This window comes from Telmatherina bonti, assembly GCF_933228915.1.
Source record: "Telmatherina bonti genome assembly, chromosome: 20".
Lineage (NCBI taxonomy): Eukaryota > Metazoa > Chordata > Actinopteri > Atheriniformes > Telmatherinidae > Telmatherina > Telmatherina bonti.
The window spans coordinates 33,015,686-33,030,017 of NC_136618.1; the positions used below are offsets into that span (position 1 = coordinate 33,015,686).

The window sequence follows — 14,332 nt, forward strand, 5'->3', positions numbered from 1 at the left end:
CATGTTACATGCTGACATGTTACATGCTGACTTGTTACATGCTGACATGTTACAACTGACTTGTTACATGCTGACATGTTACTGCTGACATGTTACTGCTGACATGTTGCATGCTGACATGTTACATGCTGACATGTTACATGCTGACTTGTTACATGCTGACATGCTACTGCTGACATGTTACATGCTGACATGTTACTGCTGGCATGTTACAGCTGACATGTTACTGCTGGCATGTTACAGCTGACATGTTACTGCTGGCATGTTACTGCTGGCATGTTATATGCTGACTTGTTACTGCTGACATGTTACATGCTGACTTGTTACTGCTGACTTGTTACTGCTGACATGTTACTGCTGACATGTTACAGCTGGCATGTTACTGCTGACATGTTACTGCTGACATATTACATGCTGACATGTTACTGCTGACATGTTACAGCTGGCATGTTACTGCTGACATGTTACAGCTGGCATGTTACAGCTGACATGTTACATGCTGACATGTTACAGCTAGCATGTTACAGCTGACATGTTACTGCTAACATGTTACATGCTGACATGTTACTGCTGACATGTTACAGCTAGCATGTTAGAGCTGACATGTTACATGCTGACATTTTACTGCTGACATGTTAGTGCTGACATGTTACATGCTGACATGTTACTGCTGACATGTGGCATGCTGACATATTACATGCTGACATGTTACAACTGACTTGTTACATGCTGGCATGTTACAGCTGGCATGTTACATGCTGACTTGTTACTGCTGACATGTTACATGCTGACTTGTTACTGCTGACATGTTACTGCTGACATGTTACTGCTGGCATGTTACTGCTGGCATGTTACTGCTAGAATGTTACAGCTGACATGTTACTGCTAACATGTTACAACTGACTTGTTACATGCTGACATGTTACATGCTGACATGTTACATGCTGACATGTTACAACTGACTTGGTACATGCTGACATGTTACTGCTGACATGTTACATGCTGACATGTTACTGCTGACATGTTGCATGCTGACATGTTACATGCTGGCATGTTACATGCTGACTTGTTACATGCTGACTTGTTACATGCTGACATGTTACTGCTGACATGTTACAGCTGGCATGTTACTGCTGACATGTTACTGCTGGCATGTTACAGCTAGCATGTTACAGCTGACATGGTACTGCTAACATGTTACAACTGACTTGTTACATGCTGACATGTTACATGCTGGCATGTTACATGCTGACTTGTTACATGCTGACTTGTTACAGCTGGCGTGTTACAGCTGGCGTGTTACAGCTGGCATGTTACAGCTGACATGTTACATGCTAACATGTTACATGCTGACTTGTTACATGCTGACTTGTTACATGCTGACATGTTACAGCTGACTTGTTACATGCTGACATGTTACTGCTGACATGTTGCATGCTGACATGTTACATGCTGACATGTTACAACTGACTTTTTACATGCTGACATGTTACTGCTGACATGTTACATTCTAACATGTTACATGCTGACATGTTACATGCTGACTTGTTACATGCTGACATGTTACAACTGACTTGTTACATGCTGACATGTTACTGCTGACATGTTACTGCTGACATGTTACTGCTGACATGTTGCATGCTGACATGTTACATGCTGACATGTTACATGCTGACTTGTTACATGCTGACATGCTACTGCTGACATGTTACATGCTGACATGTTACTGCTGGCATGTTACAGCTGACTTGTTACTGCTGACTTGTTACTGCTGACATGTTACATGCTGACTTGTTACTGCTGACATGTTACTGCTGACATGTTACAGCTGGCATGTTACTGCTGACATGTTACTGCTGACATGTTACTGCTGACATATTACATGCTGACATGTTACTGCTGACATGTTACATGCTGACTTGTTACTGCTGACTTGTTACTGCTGACATGTTACTGCTGACATGTTACAGCTGGCATGTTACTGCTGACATGTTACTGCTGACATATTACATGCTGACATGTTACTGCTGACATGTTACAGCTGGCATGTTACTGCTGACATGTTACAGCTGGCATGTTACAGCTGACATGTTACATGCTGACATGTTACAGCTAGCATGTTACAGCTGACATGTTACTGCTAACATGTTACATGCTGACATGTTACTGCTGACATGTTACAGCTAGCATGTTAGAGCTGACATGTTACATGCTGACATTTTACTGCTGACATGTTAGTGCTGACATGTTACATGCTGACATGTTACTGCTGACATGTGGCATGCTGACATATTACATGCTGACATGTTACAACTGACTTGTTACATGCTGGCATGTTACAGCTGGCATGTTACATGCTGACTTGTTACTGCTGACATGTTACATGCTGACTTGTTACTGCTGACATGTTACTGCTGACATGTTACTGCTGGCATGTTACTGCTGACATGTTACAGCTGGCATGTTACATGCTGACATGTTACAGCTGACATGTTACAGCTAGAATGTTACAGCTGACATGTTACTGCTAACATGTTACAACTGACTTGTTACATGCTGACATGTTACATGCTGACATGTTACAACTGACTTGGTACATGCTGACATGTTACTGCTGAAATGTTACATGCTGACATGTTACTGCTGACATGTTGCATGCTGACATGTTACATGCTGGCATGTTACATGCTGACTTGTTACATGCTGACTTGTTACATGCTGACATGTTACTGCTGACATGTTACTGCTGACATGTTACAGCTGGCATGTTACAGCTGACATGTTACTGCTGACATGTTACTGCTGGCATGTTACAGCTAGCATGTTACAGCTGACATGGTACTGCTAACATGTTACAACTGACTTGTTACATGCTGACATGTTACATGCTGGCATGTTACATGCTGACTTGTTACATGCTGACTTGTTACAGCTGGCGTGTTACAGCTGGCGTGTTACAGCTGGCATGTTACAGCTGACATGTTACATGCTAACATGTTACATGCTGACTTGTTACATGCTGACTTGTTACATGCTGACATGTTACAGCTGACTTGTTACATGCTGACATGTTACTGCTGACATGTTGCATGCTGACATGTTACATGCTGACATGTTACAACTGACTTTTTACATGCTGACATGTTACTGCTGACATGTTACATTCTAACATGTTACATGCTGACATGTTACATGCTGACTTGTTACATGCTGACACTTTACAACTGACTTGTTACATGCTGACATGTTACTGCTGACATGTTACTGCTGACATGTTACTGCTGACATGTTGCATGCTGACATGTTACATGCTGACATGTTACATGCTGACTTGTTACATGCTGACATGCTACTGCTGACATGTTACATGCTGACATGTTACTGCTGGCATGTTACAGCTGACTTGTTACTGCTGACTTGTTACTGCTGACATGTTACATGCTGACTTGTTACTGCTGACATGTTACTGCTGACATGTTACAGCTGGCATGTTACTGCTGACATGTTACTGCTGACATGTTACTGCTGACATATTACATGCTGACATGTTACTGCTGACATGTTACAGCTGGCATGTTACTGCTGACATGTTACAGCTGGCATGTTACAGCTGACATGTTACATGCTGACATGTTACAGCTAGCATGTTACAGGTGACATGTTACTGCTAACATGTTACATGCTGACATGTTACTGCTGACATGTTACAGCTAGCATGTTAGAGCTGACATGTTACAGCTGACATTTTACTGCTGACATGTTAGTGCTGACATGTTACATGCTGACATGTTACTGCTGACATGTGGCATGCTGACATGTGGCACGCTGACATATTACATGCTGACATGTTACAACTGACTTGTTACATGCTGGCATGTTACAGCTGGCATGTTACATGCTGACTTGTTACTGCTGACTTGTTACTGCTGACATGTTACATGCTGACTTGTTACTGCTGACATGTTAGTGCTGACATGTTACATGCTGACATTTTACTGCTGACATGTTAGTGCTGACATGTTACATGCTGACATGTTACTGCTGACTTGTGGCATGCTGACATATTACATGCTGACATGTTACAACTGACTTGTTACATGCTGGCATGTTACAGCTGGCATGTTACATGCTGACTTGTTACTGCTGACGTTACATGCTGACTTGTTACTGCTGACATGTTACTGCTGGCATGTTACTGCTGACATGTTACAGCTGGCATGTTACATGCTGACATGTTACAGCTGGCATGTTACATGCTGACATGTTACAGCTAGAATGTTACAGCTGACATGTTACTGCTAACATGTTACAACTGACTTGTTACATGCTGACATGTTACATGCTGACATGTTACATGCTGACATGTTACAACTGACTTGGTACATGCTGACATGTTACTGCTGACATGTTACATGCTGACATGTTGCATGCTGACATGTTACATGCTGGCATGTTACATGCTGACTTGTTACATGCTGACTTGTTACATGCTGACATGTTACTGCTGACATGTTACAGCTGGCATGTTACTGCTGACATGTTACAGCTGGCATGTTACAGCTGACATGTTACTGCTGACATGTTACTGCTGGCATGTTACAGCTAGCATGTTACAGCTGACATGGTACTGCTAACATGTTACAACTGACTTGTTACATGCTGACATGTTACATGCTGGCATGTTACATGCTGACTTGTTACATGCTGACTTGTTACAGCTGGCGTGTTACAGCTGGCATGTTACAGCTGACATGTTACATGCTAACATGTTACATGCTGACTTGTTACATGCTGACGTGTTACATGCTGACATGTTACAACTGACTTGTTACATGCTGACATGTTACTGCTGACATGTTGCATGCTGACATGTTACAACTGACTTTTTACATGCTGACATGTTACTGCTGACATGTTACATTCTAACATGTTACATGCTGACATGTTACATGCTGACATGTTACAACTGACTTGTTACTGCTGACATGTTACTGCTGACATGTTGCATGCTGACATGTTACATGCTGACATGTTACATGCTGACATGTTACATGCTGACTTGTTACATGCTGACATGCTACTGCTGACATGTTACATGCTGACATGTTACTGCTGGCATGTTACAGCTGACTTGTTACTGCTGACTTGTTACTGCTGACATGTTACATGCTGACTTGTTACTGCTGACTTGTTACTGCTGACATGTTACTGCTGACATGTTACAGCTGGCATGTTACTGCTGACATGTTACTGCTGACATGTTACTGCTGACATATTACATGCTGACATGTTACTGCTGACATGTTACAGCTGGCATGTTACAGCTGACATGTTACATGCTGACATGTTACAGCTAGCATGTTACAGCTGACATGTTACTGCTAACATGTTACATGCTGACATGTTACTGCTGACATGTTACAGCTAGCATGTTAGAGCTGACATGTTACAGCTGACATTTTACTGCTGACATGTTAGTGCTGACATGTTAGTGCTGACATGTTACATGCTGACATGTGGCATGCTGACATGTGGCATGCTGACATATTACATGCTGACATGTTACAACTGACTTGTTACATGCTGGCATGTTACAGCTGGCATGTTACATGCTGACTTGTTACTGCTGACTTGTTACTGCTGACATGTTACATGCTGACTTGTTACTGCTGACATGTTACTGCTGACATGTTAGTGCTGGCATGTTACTGCTGACATGTTACAGCTGGCGTGTTACTGCTGACATGTTACAGCTGGCATGTGACATGCTGACATGTTACAGCTGACATGTTACAGCTGACATGTTACTGCTAACATGTTACAACTGACATGTTACATGCTGACATGTTACATGCTGACATGTTACATGCTGATTTGTTACATGCTGATTTGTTACATGCTGACTTGTTATATGCTGACATGTTACAGCTGACATGTTACAGCTGACATGTTACAGCTGACATGTTACTGCTGGCATGTTACTGCTGGCATGTTACTGTTGGCATGTTACTGCTGACATGTTACATGCTGACTTGTTACATGCTGACATGTTACAACTGACTTGTTACATGCTGACATGTTACTGCTGACATGTTGCATGCTGACATGTTACATGCTGACATGTTACAACTGACTTGTTACATGCTGACATGTTACTGCTGACATGTTACATGCTAACATGTTACATGCTGACATGTTACATGCTGACTTGTTACATGCTGACATGTTACAACTGACTTGTTACATGCTGACATGTTACTGCTGACATGTTACTGCTGACATGTTGCATGCTGACATGTTACATGCTGACTTGTTTCATGCTGACATGCTACTGCTGACATGTTACATGCTGACATGTTACTGCTGGCATGTTACAGCTGACATGTTACTGCTGGCATGTTACAGCTGACATGTTACTGCTGGCATGTTACTGCTGGCATGTTATATGCTGACTTGTTACTGCTGACATGTTACATGCTGACTTGTTACTGCTGACTTGTTACTGCTGACATGTTGCTGCTGACATGTTACAGCTGGCATGTTACTGCTGACATGTTACTGCTGACATATTACATGCTGACATGTTACTGCTGACATGTTACAGCTGGCATGTTACTGCTGACATGTTACAGCTGGCATGTTACAGCTGACATGTTACATGCTGACATGTTACAGCTAGCATGTTACAGCTGACATGTTACTGCTGACATGTTACAGCTAGCATGTTAGAGCTGACATGTTACATGCTGACATTTTACTGCTGACATGTTAGTGCTGACATGTTACATGCTGACATGTTACTGCTGACATGTGGCATGCTGACATATTACATGCTGACATGTTACAACTGACTTGTTACATGCTGGCATGTTACAGCTGGCATGTTACATGCTGACTTGTTACTGCTGACATGTTACATGCTGACTTGTTACTGCTGACATGTTACTGCTGACATGTTACTGCTGGCATGTTACTGCTGACATGTTACAGCTGGCATGTTACATGCTGACATGTTACAGCTGACATGTTACAGCTAGAATGTTACAGCTGACATGTTACTGCTAACATGTTACAACTGACTTGTTACATGCTGACATGTTACATGCTGACATGTTACATGCTGATTTGTTACATGCTGACTTGTTATATGCTGACATGTTACAGCTGGCATGTTACAGCTGACATGTTACAGCTGACATGTTACTGCTGGCATGTTACTGTTGGCATGTTACTGCTGGCATGTTACTGCTGGCATGTTACATGCTGACATGTTACTGCTGACATGTTACAGCTAGCATGTTACAGCTAGCATGTTACATGCTGACATGTTACAGCTGACATTTTACTGCTGGCATGTTAGTGCTGACATGTTACATGCTGACATGTTACAGCCGGCATGTTACTGCTTACATGTTACTGCTGACATGTTACTGCTGACATGTTACAGCTGGCATGTTACATGCTGACATGTTGCTACTGACATGTTACTGCTAGCATGTTACAGCTAGCATGTTACAGCTGACATGTTACTGCTGACTTGTTACATTCTGACATGTTACTGCTGACTTGTTACATGCTGACTTGTTACATGCTGGCATGTTACATACCGACATGTTGCTACTGACATGTTACATGCTGACATGTTACATGCTGACATGTTACTGCTGTCATGTTGCAGCTGACACATTACATGCTGTCACATCACTACTGACATGTTACAACTGACAGGTGAATGCCACGCCTCCACATAGACTTTACATGGAAACCTGCCGCTCTTGACACTCAAAATGCGTTTGGTCTGAACACACCGTTATTCTGTGCCCTCTGGCTTGTCAGGATGTTACGCTGCTGTCCCACGCCTACCACTAGATGACAATCAAACTCTTCATGTTACAGGTTCAATGCCTCAGCTGTGTGGTTTGTTGTGAGGTTTACTGAGCAGCACAGCAGCTGGATCTCTGGTCTTTTCATCATTTTATTTAGGTTCTTTCCGCTCTTTAAACATAATTTGTCAACAACTTTATACATCCTCAAAGACAAACAGTACCTGTGTGACATCATCACTGAGCATGGCTGATATCAGTCATCACGTTTCCTCTGCAAATGTTTACACTTGTATCATCAACATGCAAACAAGATGTCAGCTTTATGACATCAAACATCTCCTCCATTATGCTGCGGTTGCACACACACAAACAAAAACCAACAAATCACATGACCCTCTGTACATAAACACCAGATTGTGTGTAAACCCACCAACATCATCTTGTGTCTCTCTAGTTTTACCTCTGTCGTCTCCAAGCAGTGAAGAAGACTCCTGTCCATCCATGGTGAGGACAAACAAACAAGTAAAAGAAAGTTGTTTATATGTAAATTGTCTGATAATTCATTTTTCAGCCTGCAGCCAAAAGCCGAGCCGAGATCCTGTTTGACCAGATCAGAACCTCGACCCCCTCCTATAACTGTGAGTCACCAAGTTTTTTGCAAGCCGAGCTTCAACCCCGGTCCAGGGACCCCCTGCTCTGCAGGTTTTATGGGTTTCCATACTTTGACACGCCTGTCAGGAATGAATCAACAAACTTTCATGAGCAGCGAGAAATTAATCTGAATCACGTGATCACATGTACTGGAGACGGTAAAACATGCTGTGTCTCCTGAGGACCAGAGGCCCGAACTACTGTATATCTCTCCATTCCCCGGGTTGACTCACCCAGACATTCAGGACCTGAATGTCTCAATGGGAGAAAATCCAGCTTCGTATTACAGGCCTAAGAAACCCTGCTATGAACAGGTTGTACTCAAACAAGCTGTACGTTGATGACCAATCAGAACCTAAGTCTTGTCTCTGGATTCAGCTGGTTTACAGATGCCACATGATTTTATGGAAGATGTAAGCATCTCAGAAAGCCACCAGTCGGAGCCAGTCCAACCTGTGTCCGGTGTTGCAGTGGGGATGGAGCCACAAGTCTCAGAGAAGGAGACGGTGCAGGCTGGAGGAGCAGCCAGCTCTGCTGCGGGGAAGGTTCACTTCACCTCACTTCATCACACAACATGAAGACGTTCATGTTTCTGAAAACCTTTTTTGTTTCTGTTTCCAGGAAGTTCAGAGGAAGAGGGAAGCGTCGGACTCAGGTTTCACCAGTTTCTTCATTTTTCATTCCTCTGTATGTCCATCTGTTGGATTAATTCTTCCTTTATTTATTCTGGACTCATGGGCCAATTAAAAGATACACAGACAAGACACACAAACAATAAAATAAATAGACATTTTCAAACAATCATGCCAATGCCTCCACAAGTCAGAATGGTTACCAGTTACACTCCATGACATATTAGTGAGATACATTATTATTTAATTTCCTGAAATTTTGAGACAGTACATGAAATTGTACATGTAAGATCAAAGTGAAGGCCTGAAGTGCCTTCACACCGGCTCTGACAAACATTTCTGTGGCACTTGTCCATGTCAGCCTCCTCAAGAGTATCTTAAGCCACCTGCAGCCTGCGCAGACTGGCTTTCTTATATTTAGTCCAAAGGTGAGCTGTATACAGAGGACAATATGCCTTGAACAGAGACAGTTTCACTTTCTCTACAACAACCAAACTTCCTAGCCAGAGTATTAACCTGGCATTACAACAGTCTACATTGTCTATAGATGTGCTCATCATCTGACATGTCCTCAGTGATGTAGTGTCCAAGGAACTTGATTTTATTTCCAATGTGCAAGACATCATTTAAAAGACAAAAAATAGGAAATATGTCTCTATCCTCCTTAGTTTCTCAGATCATTGCCATACTCTTATATGTATTACATTTGATATCATGCTCCAGAGCATATGCTGATATAGATATTGAACTGCTGCTACAAGATGGCCGTACTCAGATTAAACACAACTAGATCATCTGCATATATCCGATGATTCAGTACAATGGTTCCAACCACAAAACCTGTGTTACAGGCTCTGAGTTTAGTGGACTGGTCATCCAGATACAGATTAAATAACTCCACCCTGTCTGACCCCATGGCTAACAGTAAAGGAGGCAGACATCCTATTTCCCCATTTGATCTGCACATTTTGCTTTGCATACCAGTATGTCAGAAAGCGTGCAATATAACTGGGTCCAACTTTTTGAATCAATTTCCAAAACAATTTCCTATGATTCACCCTGTCAAATGCTTTGGAAGCATCCAAGAAACACATAAAAACGGAAGGGTTTTGTTTTCTGTATTTAGTAATTGTTTAAGAGCCTATATACACATAGCAGTGCCCAACATGGTTGTAAAACCAAACTGGTTTACAGAAGATTAACATATTCTGCATCATTCTGCTGACACTCATATGGGTGTACACATTCAGGATCACACATTCTTTTCCATTCTGTATTAGGTGAATAACTATATAGTATAACCAGTATATAACCAGTCTACCTCAAGTCTGATGACACTGACCCACGGATCAAGAGAAAAGCTACTGCACCATGAGGAGTCCCCAGGTCCTGTTTAGTCAAAAGAGCTTCTTGCAGGCATAGAACATCACAGTGTTCCAGTTGCTGGACAACAACAACCTGCCAAGCTTGATCCTCAGAGAAGCAGTCTAAACTTTAATAGTTTCAGATAAACTCAATGTTTGTTTCTGAATTGTGAGCAGGATATCTGTCAGACCAGACCAGAAATGATCCACCCCAGAAGAGGAAGATGGAGGAGTCTGCCTCAGTACTGTCCGGTTAATGTTTTATTTTTTGTAAATTGTTTAGATTTAACATTTGTGTACATGTGTGGGCTTTTTATTTATATATTTAGTTATGCTTATCTGGTCACAGAAAACTCACCTGAGGGGGTGGAGCCAACTCCAGTGGAGAGTCTGTTCAACGAGGAGATTTGGTCGATTAAAAAGGCGCAGGCTATGACAATGCAGGGGGCAGACCCAGAATCACACCTGACATCTGACATCACCGCAGCCTTCAAAACCTTCAAAGAACAGCTGGAGGAGCACTTTGCGGTTTGTAACCACATGTGGTTAAAAAGGGTGGGGCTTGTTGGCTAACGACTGGTTCCCAACATCCCACAAAACAAATCGTGATTTCAGGGTTGTTGGAAGAAAGTTGAAGCTGAGGTTCTTCTGTCTGTAAAAGAATGTCAAGAACATGTCTCCTCGTTGCTCACAGCTGTACATCAACAAAGGTACCTCACAACTTTACACACCTGTCCATAAACAGTTACCGCCCACCTTCACACACCTGTCCATAAACAGTTACAGTCCACCTTCACACACCTGTCCATAAACAGTTACCGTCCACCTTCACACACCTGTCCATAAACAGTTACAGTCCACCTTCACACACCTGTCCATAAACGGTTACCATCCACCTTCACACACCTGTCCATAAACGGTTACCGTCCACCTTCACACACCTGTCCATAAACGGTTACCGTCCACCTTCACACACCTGTCCATAAACGGTTACCGTCCACCTTCACACACCTGTCCATAAACGGTTACCGTCCACCTTCACACACCTGTCCATAAACGGTTACCGTCCACCTTCACACACCTGTCCATAAATGGTTACCGTCCACCTTCACACACCTGTCCATAAACGGTTACCGTCCACCTTCACACACCTGTCCATAAACGGTTACCGTCCACCTTCACACACCTGTCCATAAACGGTTACCGTCCACCTTCACACACCTGTCCATAAACAGTTACAGTCCACCTTCACACACCTGTCCATAAACGGTTACCATCCACCTTCACACACCTGTCCATAAACGGTTACCGTCCACCTTCACACACCTGTCCATAAACGGTTACCGTCCACCTTCACACACCTGTCCATAAACGGTTACCGTCCACCTTCACACACCTGTCCATAAACGGTTACCGTCCACCTTCACACACCTGTCCATAAACGGTTACCGTCCACCTTCACACACCTGTCCATAAACAGTTACCACCCATTACTACACACCTGTCCATAAACGGTTACCACACACCTTTACATAACTTTCTGTAAACAGTTACCGCCCATCTTTACACACCTATCCATAAGCAGCCGCCTACCTTTACAAATCTGTCCAAAAACACAGATACCACCTATCTTTTTACACCTGTCTATTTACACATATTTACCACCCACCTTTACACACCTATCTATGAACACAGGTACCATCCACTTCTACATACCAATAATTGTTCAGAGCTGCTAAGAACCAGAAAATCCAGAAATGCTGAAATTGTTTGTTGGTTTGTTTACAGGTTGTTTCTGCTACAGCAGTTTGAAAACAGCGTCACTGATCAGCTGAAACAGCTGGAAGAAAACTCGGCAAACCTGAACGACATAAACACTGGGATTCTGGTACCGTAGAATCTCTTGATAAGAATTATCTTATGGGATTACAAAGTTGCAGGATGTTTAAAAAAAACCTTTACAGAATCTTTCTTCAGAAACATTCTATTAAACCAGGTTTAGATTTCAGAACTAAACCAGGACTGACTGTCCCTGTTTGTTTTCAGAACTTCTTCCAGTCTGAGATGCAGAGATTTGGCTCCTTCTGTGAAGAACATCTGCAGAAGTCAGTGCTCCACACTTTTTAATATTGTCACACATTCAGGACTTTCTGGATCCAGTCTGGACATGTTTGGACTTTCAGGATCCAGTCTGAACATGTCTGGACCTTCAGGATCTAGTCTGGACATGTCTGGACTTTCAGGATCCAGTCTGAACATGTCTGGACCTTCAGGATCCAGTCTGGACATGTTTGGACTTTCAGGATCCAGTCTGAACATGTCTGGACCTTCAGGATCTAGTCTGGACATGTCTGGACTTTCAGGATCCAGTCTGGACATGTCTGGACTTTCTGGATCCAGTCTGGCCATGTCTGGACTTTCAGGATCCAGTCTGGACATGTTTGAACTTTCAGGATCCAGTCTGGACATGTCTGGACCTTCAGGATCCAGTCTGAACATGTCTGGACCTTCAGGATCTAGTCTGGACATGTCTGGACTTTCTGGATCCAGTCTGGCCATGTCTGGACTTTCAGGATCCAGTCTGGACATGTTTGAACTTTCAGGATCCAGTCTGGACATGTCTGGACCTTCAGGATCCAGTTTGAATATGTCTGGACCTTCAGGATCTAGTCTGGACATGTCTGGACTTTCAGGATCCAGTCTGAACATGTCTGGACCTTCAGGATCTAGTCTGGACATGTCTGGACTTTCAGGATCCAGTCTGGACATGTCTGGACTTTCTGGATCCAGTCTGGCCATGTCTGGACTTTCAGGATCCAGTCTGGACATGTTTGAACTTTCAGGATCCAGTCTGGACATGTCTGGACTTTCTGGATCCAGTCTGGACATGTCTGGACTTTCAGGATCCAGTCTGGACATGTTTGAACTTTCAGGATCCAGTCTGGACATGTCTGGACCTTCAGGATCCAGTCTGAACATGTCTGGACCTTCAGGATCTAGTCTGGACATGTCTGGACTTTCAGGATCCAGTCTGGACATGTCTGGACTTTCTGGATCCAGTCTGGCCATGTCTGGACTTTCAGGATCCAGTCTGGACATGTCTGGACTTTCTGGATCCAGTCTGGCCATGTCTGGACTTTCAGGATCCAGTCTGGACATGTTTGAACTTTCAGGATCCAGTCTGGACATGTCTGGACCTTCAGGATCCAGTTTGAATATGTCTGGACCTTCAGGATCTAGTCTGGACATGTCTGGACTTTCAGGATCCAGTCTGAACATGTCTGGACCTTCAGGATCTAGTCTGGACATGTCTGGACTTTCAGGATCCAGTCTGGACATGTCTGGACTTTCTGGATCCAGTCTGGCCATGTCTGGACTTTCAGGATCCAGTCTGGACATGTTTGAACTTTCAGGATCCAGTCTGGACATGTCTGGACTTTCTGGATCCAGTCTGGACATGTCTGGACCTTCAGGATCCAGTTTGAATATGTCTGGACCTTAAGGATCTATATTTCTTGTGGTCCTGACAGGTTGAAGTCTTTGAGACATCCAACCAGCCAGTGAATAAGTGAAGACCTGGTCCAAACCCACAGGACTGGACCATCAGAACCAGCACCATGATGGAAACAGAACTCTGATCATTTGCCTTTCTTTAGAGTTTCACTGATTTCTGTTTTCAATTCTTCATCTTTCCATAAAAGTTTCTGTATCCAACAGATTAAAAATGGAAAGTGACTCCATCTGTTGTTGTAACTGTTGACTTCAGCCTGGTTACCATGGTGACGTTACGACAGGATGCTGTAAATTAAGTTGGACACAAATGGACCAGATGGAGACAGTGAGCCCGGCCAGACTTTTC

The 14,332-nt window shown here is 43.2% G+C and overlaps 1 protein-coding gene across 1 annotated transcript in view; it reads left to right on the top strand.

The window, feature by feature from the left end:
- Nucleotides 1-14,045, top strand: part of sycp2l (synaptonemal complex protein 2-like) — a gene marked incomplete at both ends in the record, with an annotated part of 52,278 nt that extends 38,233 nt beyond the window's left edge. Inside the window, 9 exons of the mRNA XM_079260007.1 lie at nt 8,281-8,330; nt 8,398-8,464; nt 8,856-9,022; nt 9,099-9,132; nt 10,823-11,001; nt 11,089-11,183; nt 12,262-12,361; nt 12,520-12,582; nt 14,004-14,045. Coding sequence (XP_079116133.1) covers nt 8,281-8,330; nt 8,398-8,464; nt 8,856-9,022; nt 9,099-9,132; nt 10,823-11,001; nt 11,089-11,183; nt 12,262-12,361; nt 12,520-12,582; nt 14,004-14,045 — 797 coding nt within the window. The remainder of the gene's footprint in view (nt 1-8,280; nt 8,331-8,397; nt 8,465-8,855; nt 9,023-9,098; nt 9,133-10,822; nt 11,002-11,088; nt 11,184-12,261; nt 12,362-12,519; nt 12,583-14,003) is intronic.
- Nucleotides 14,046-14,332: the final 287 nt, after the last annotated feature.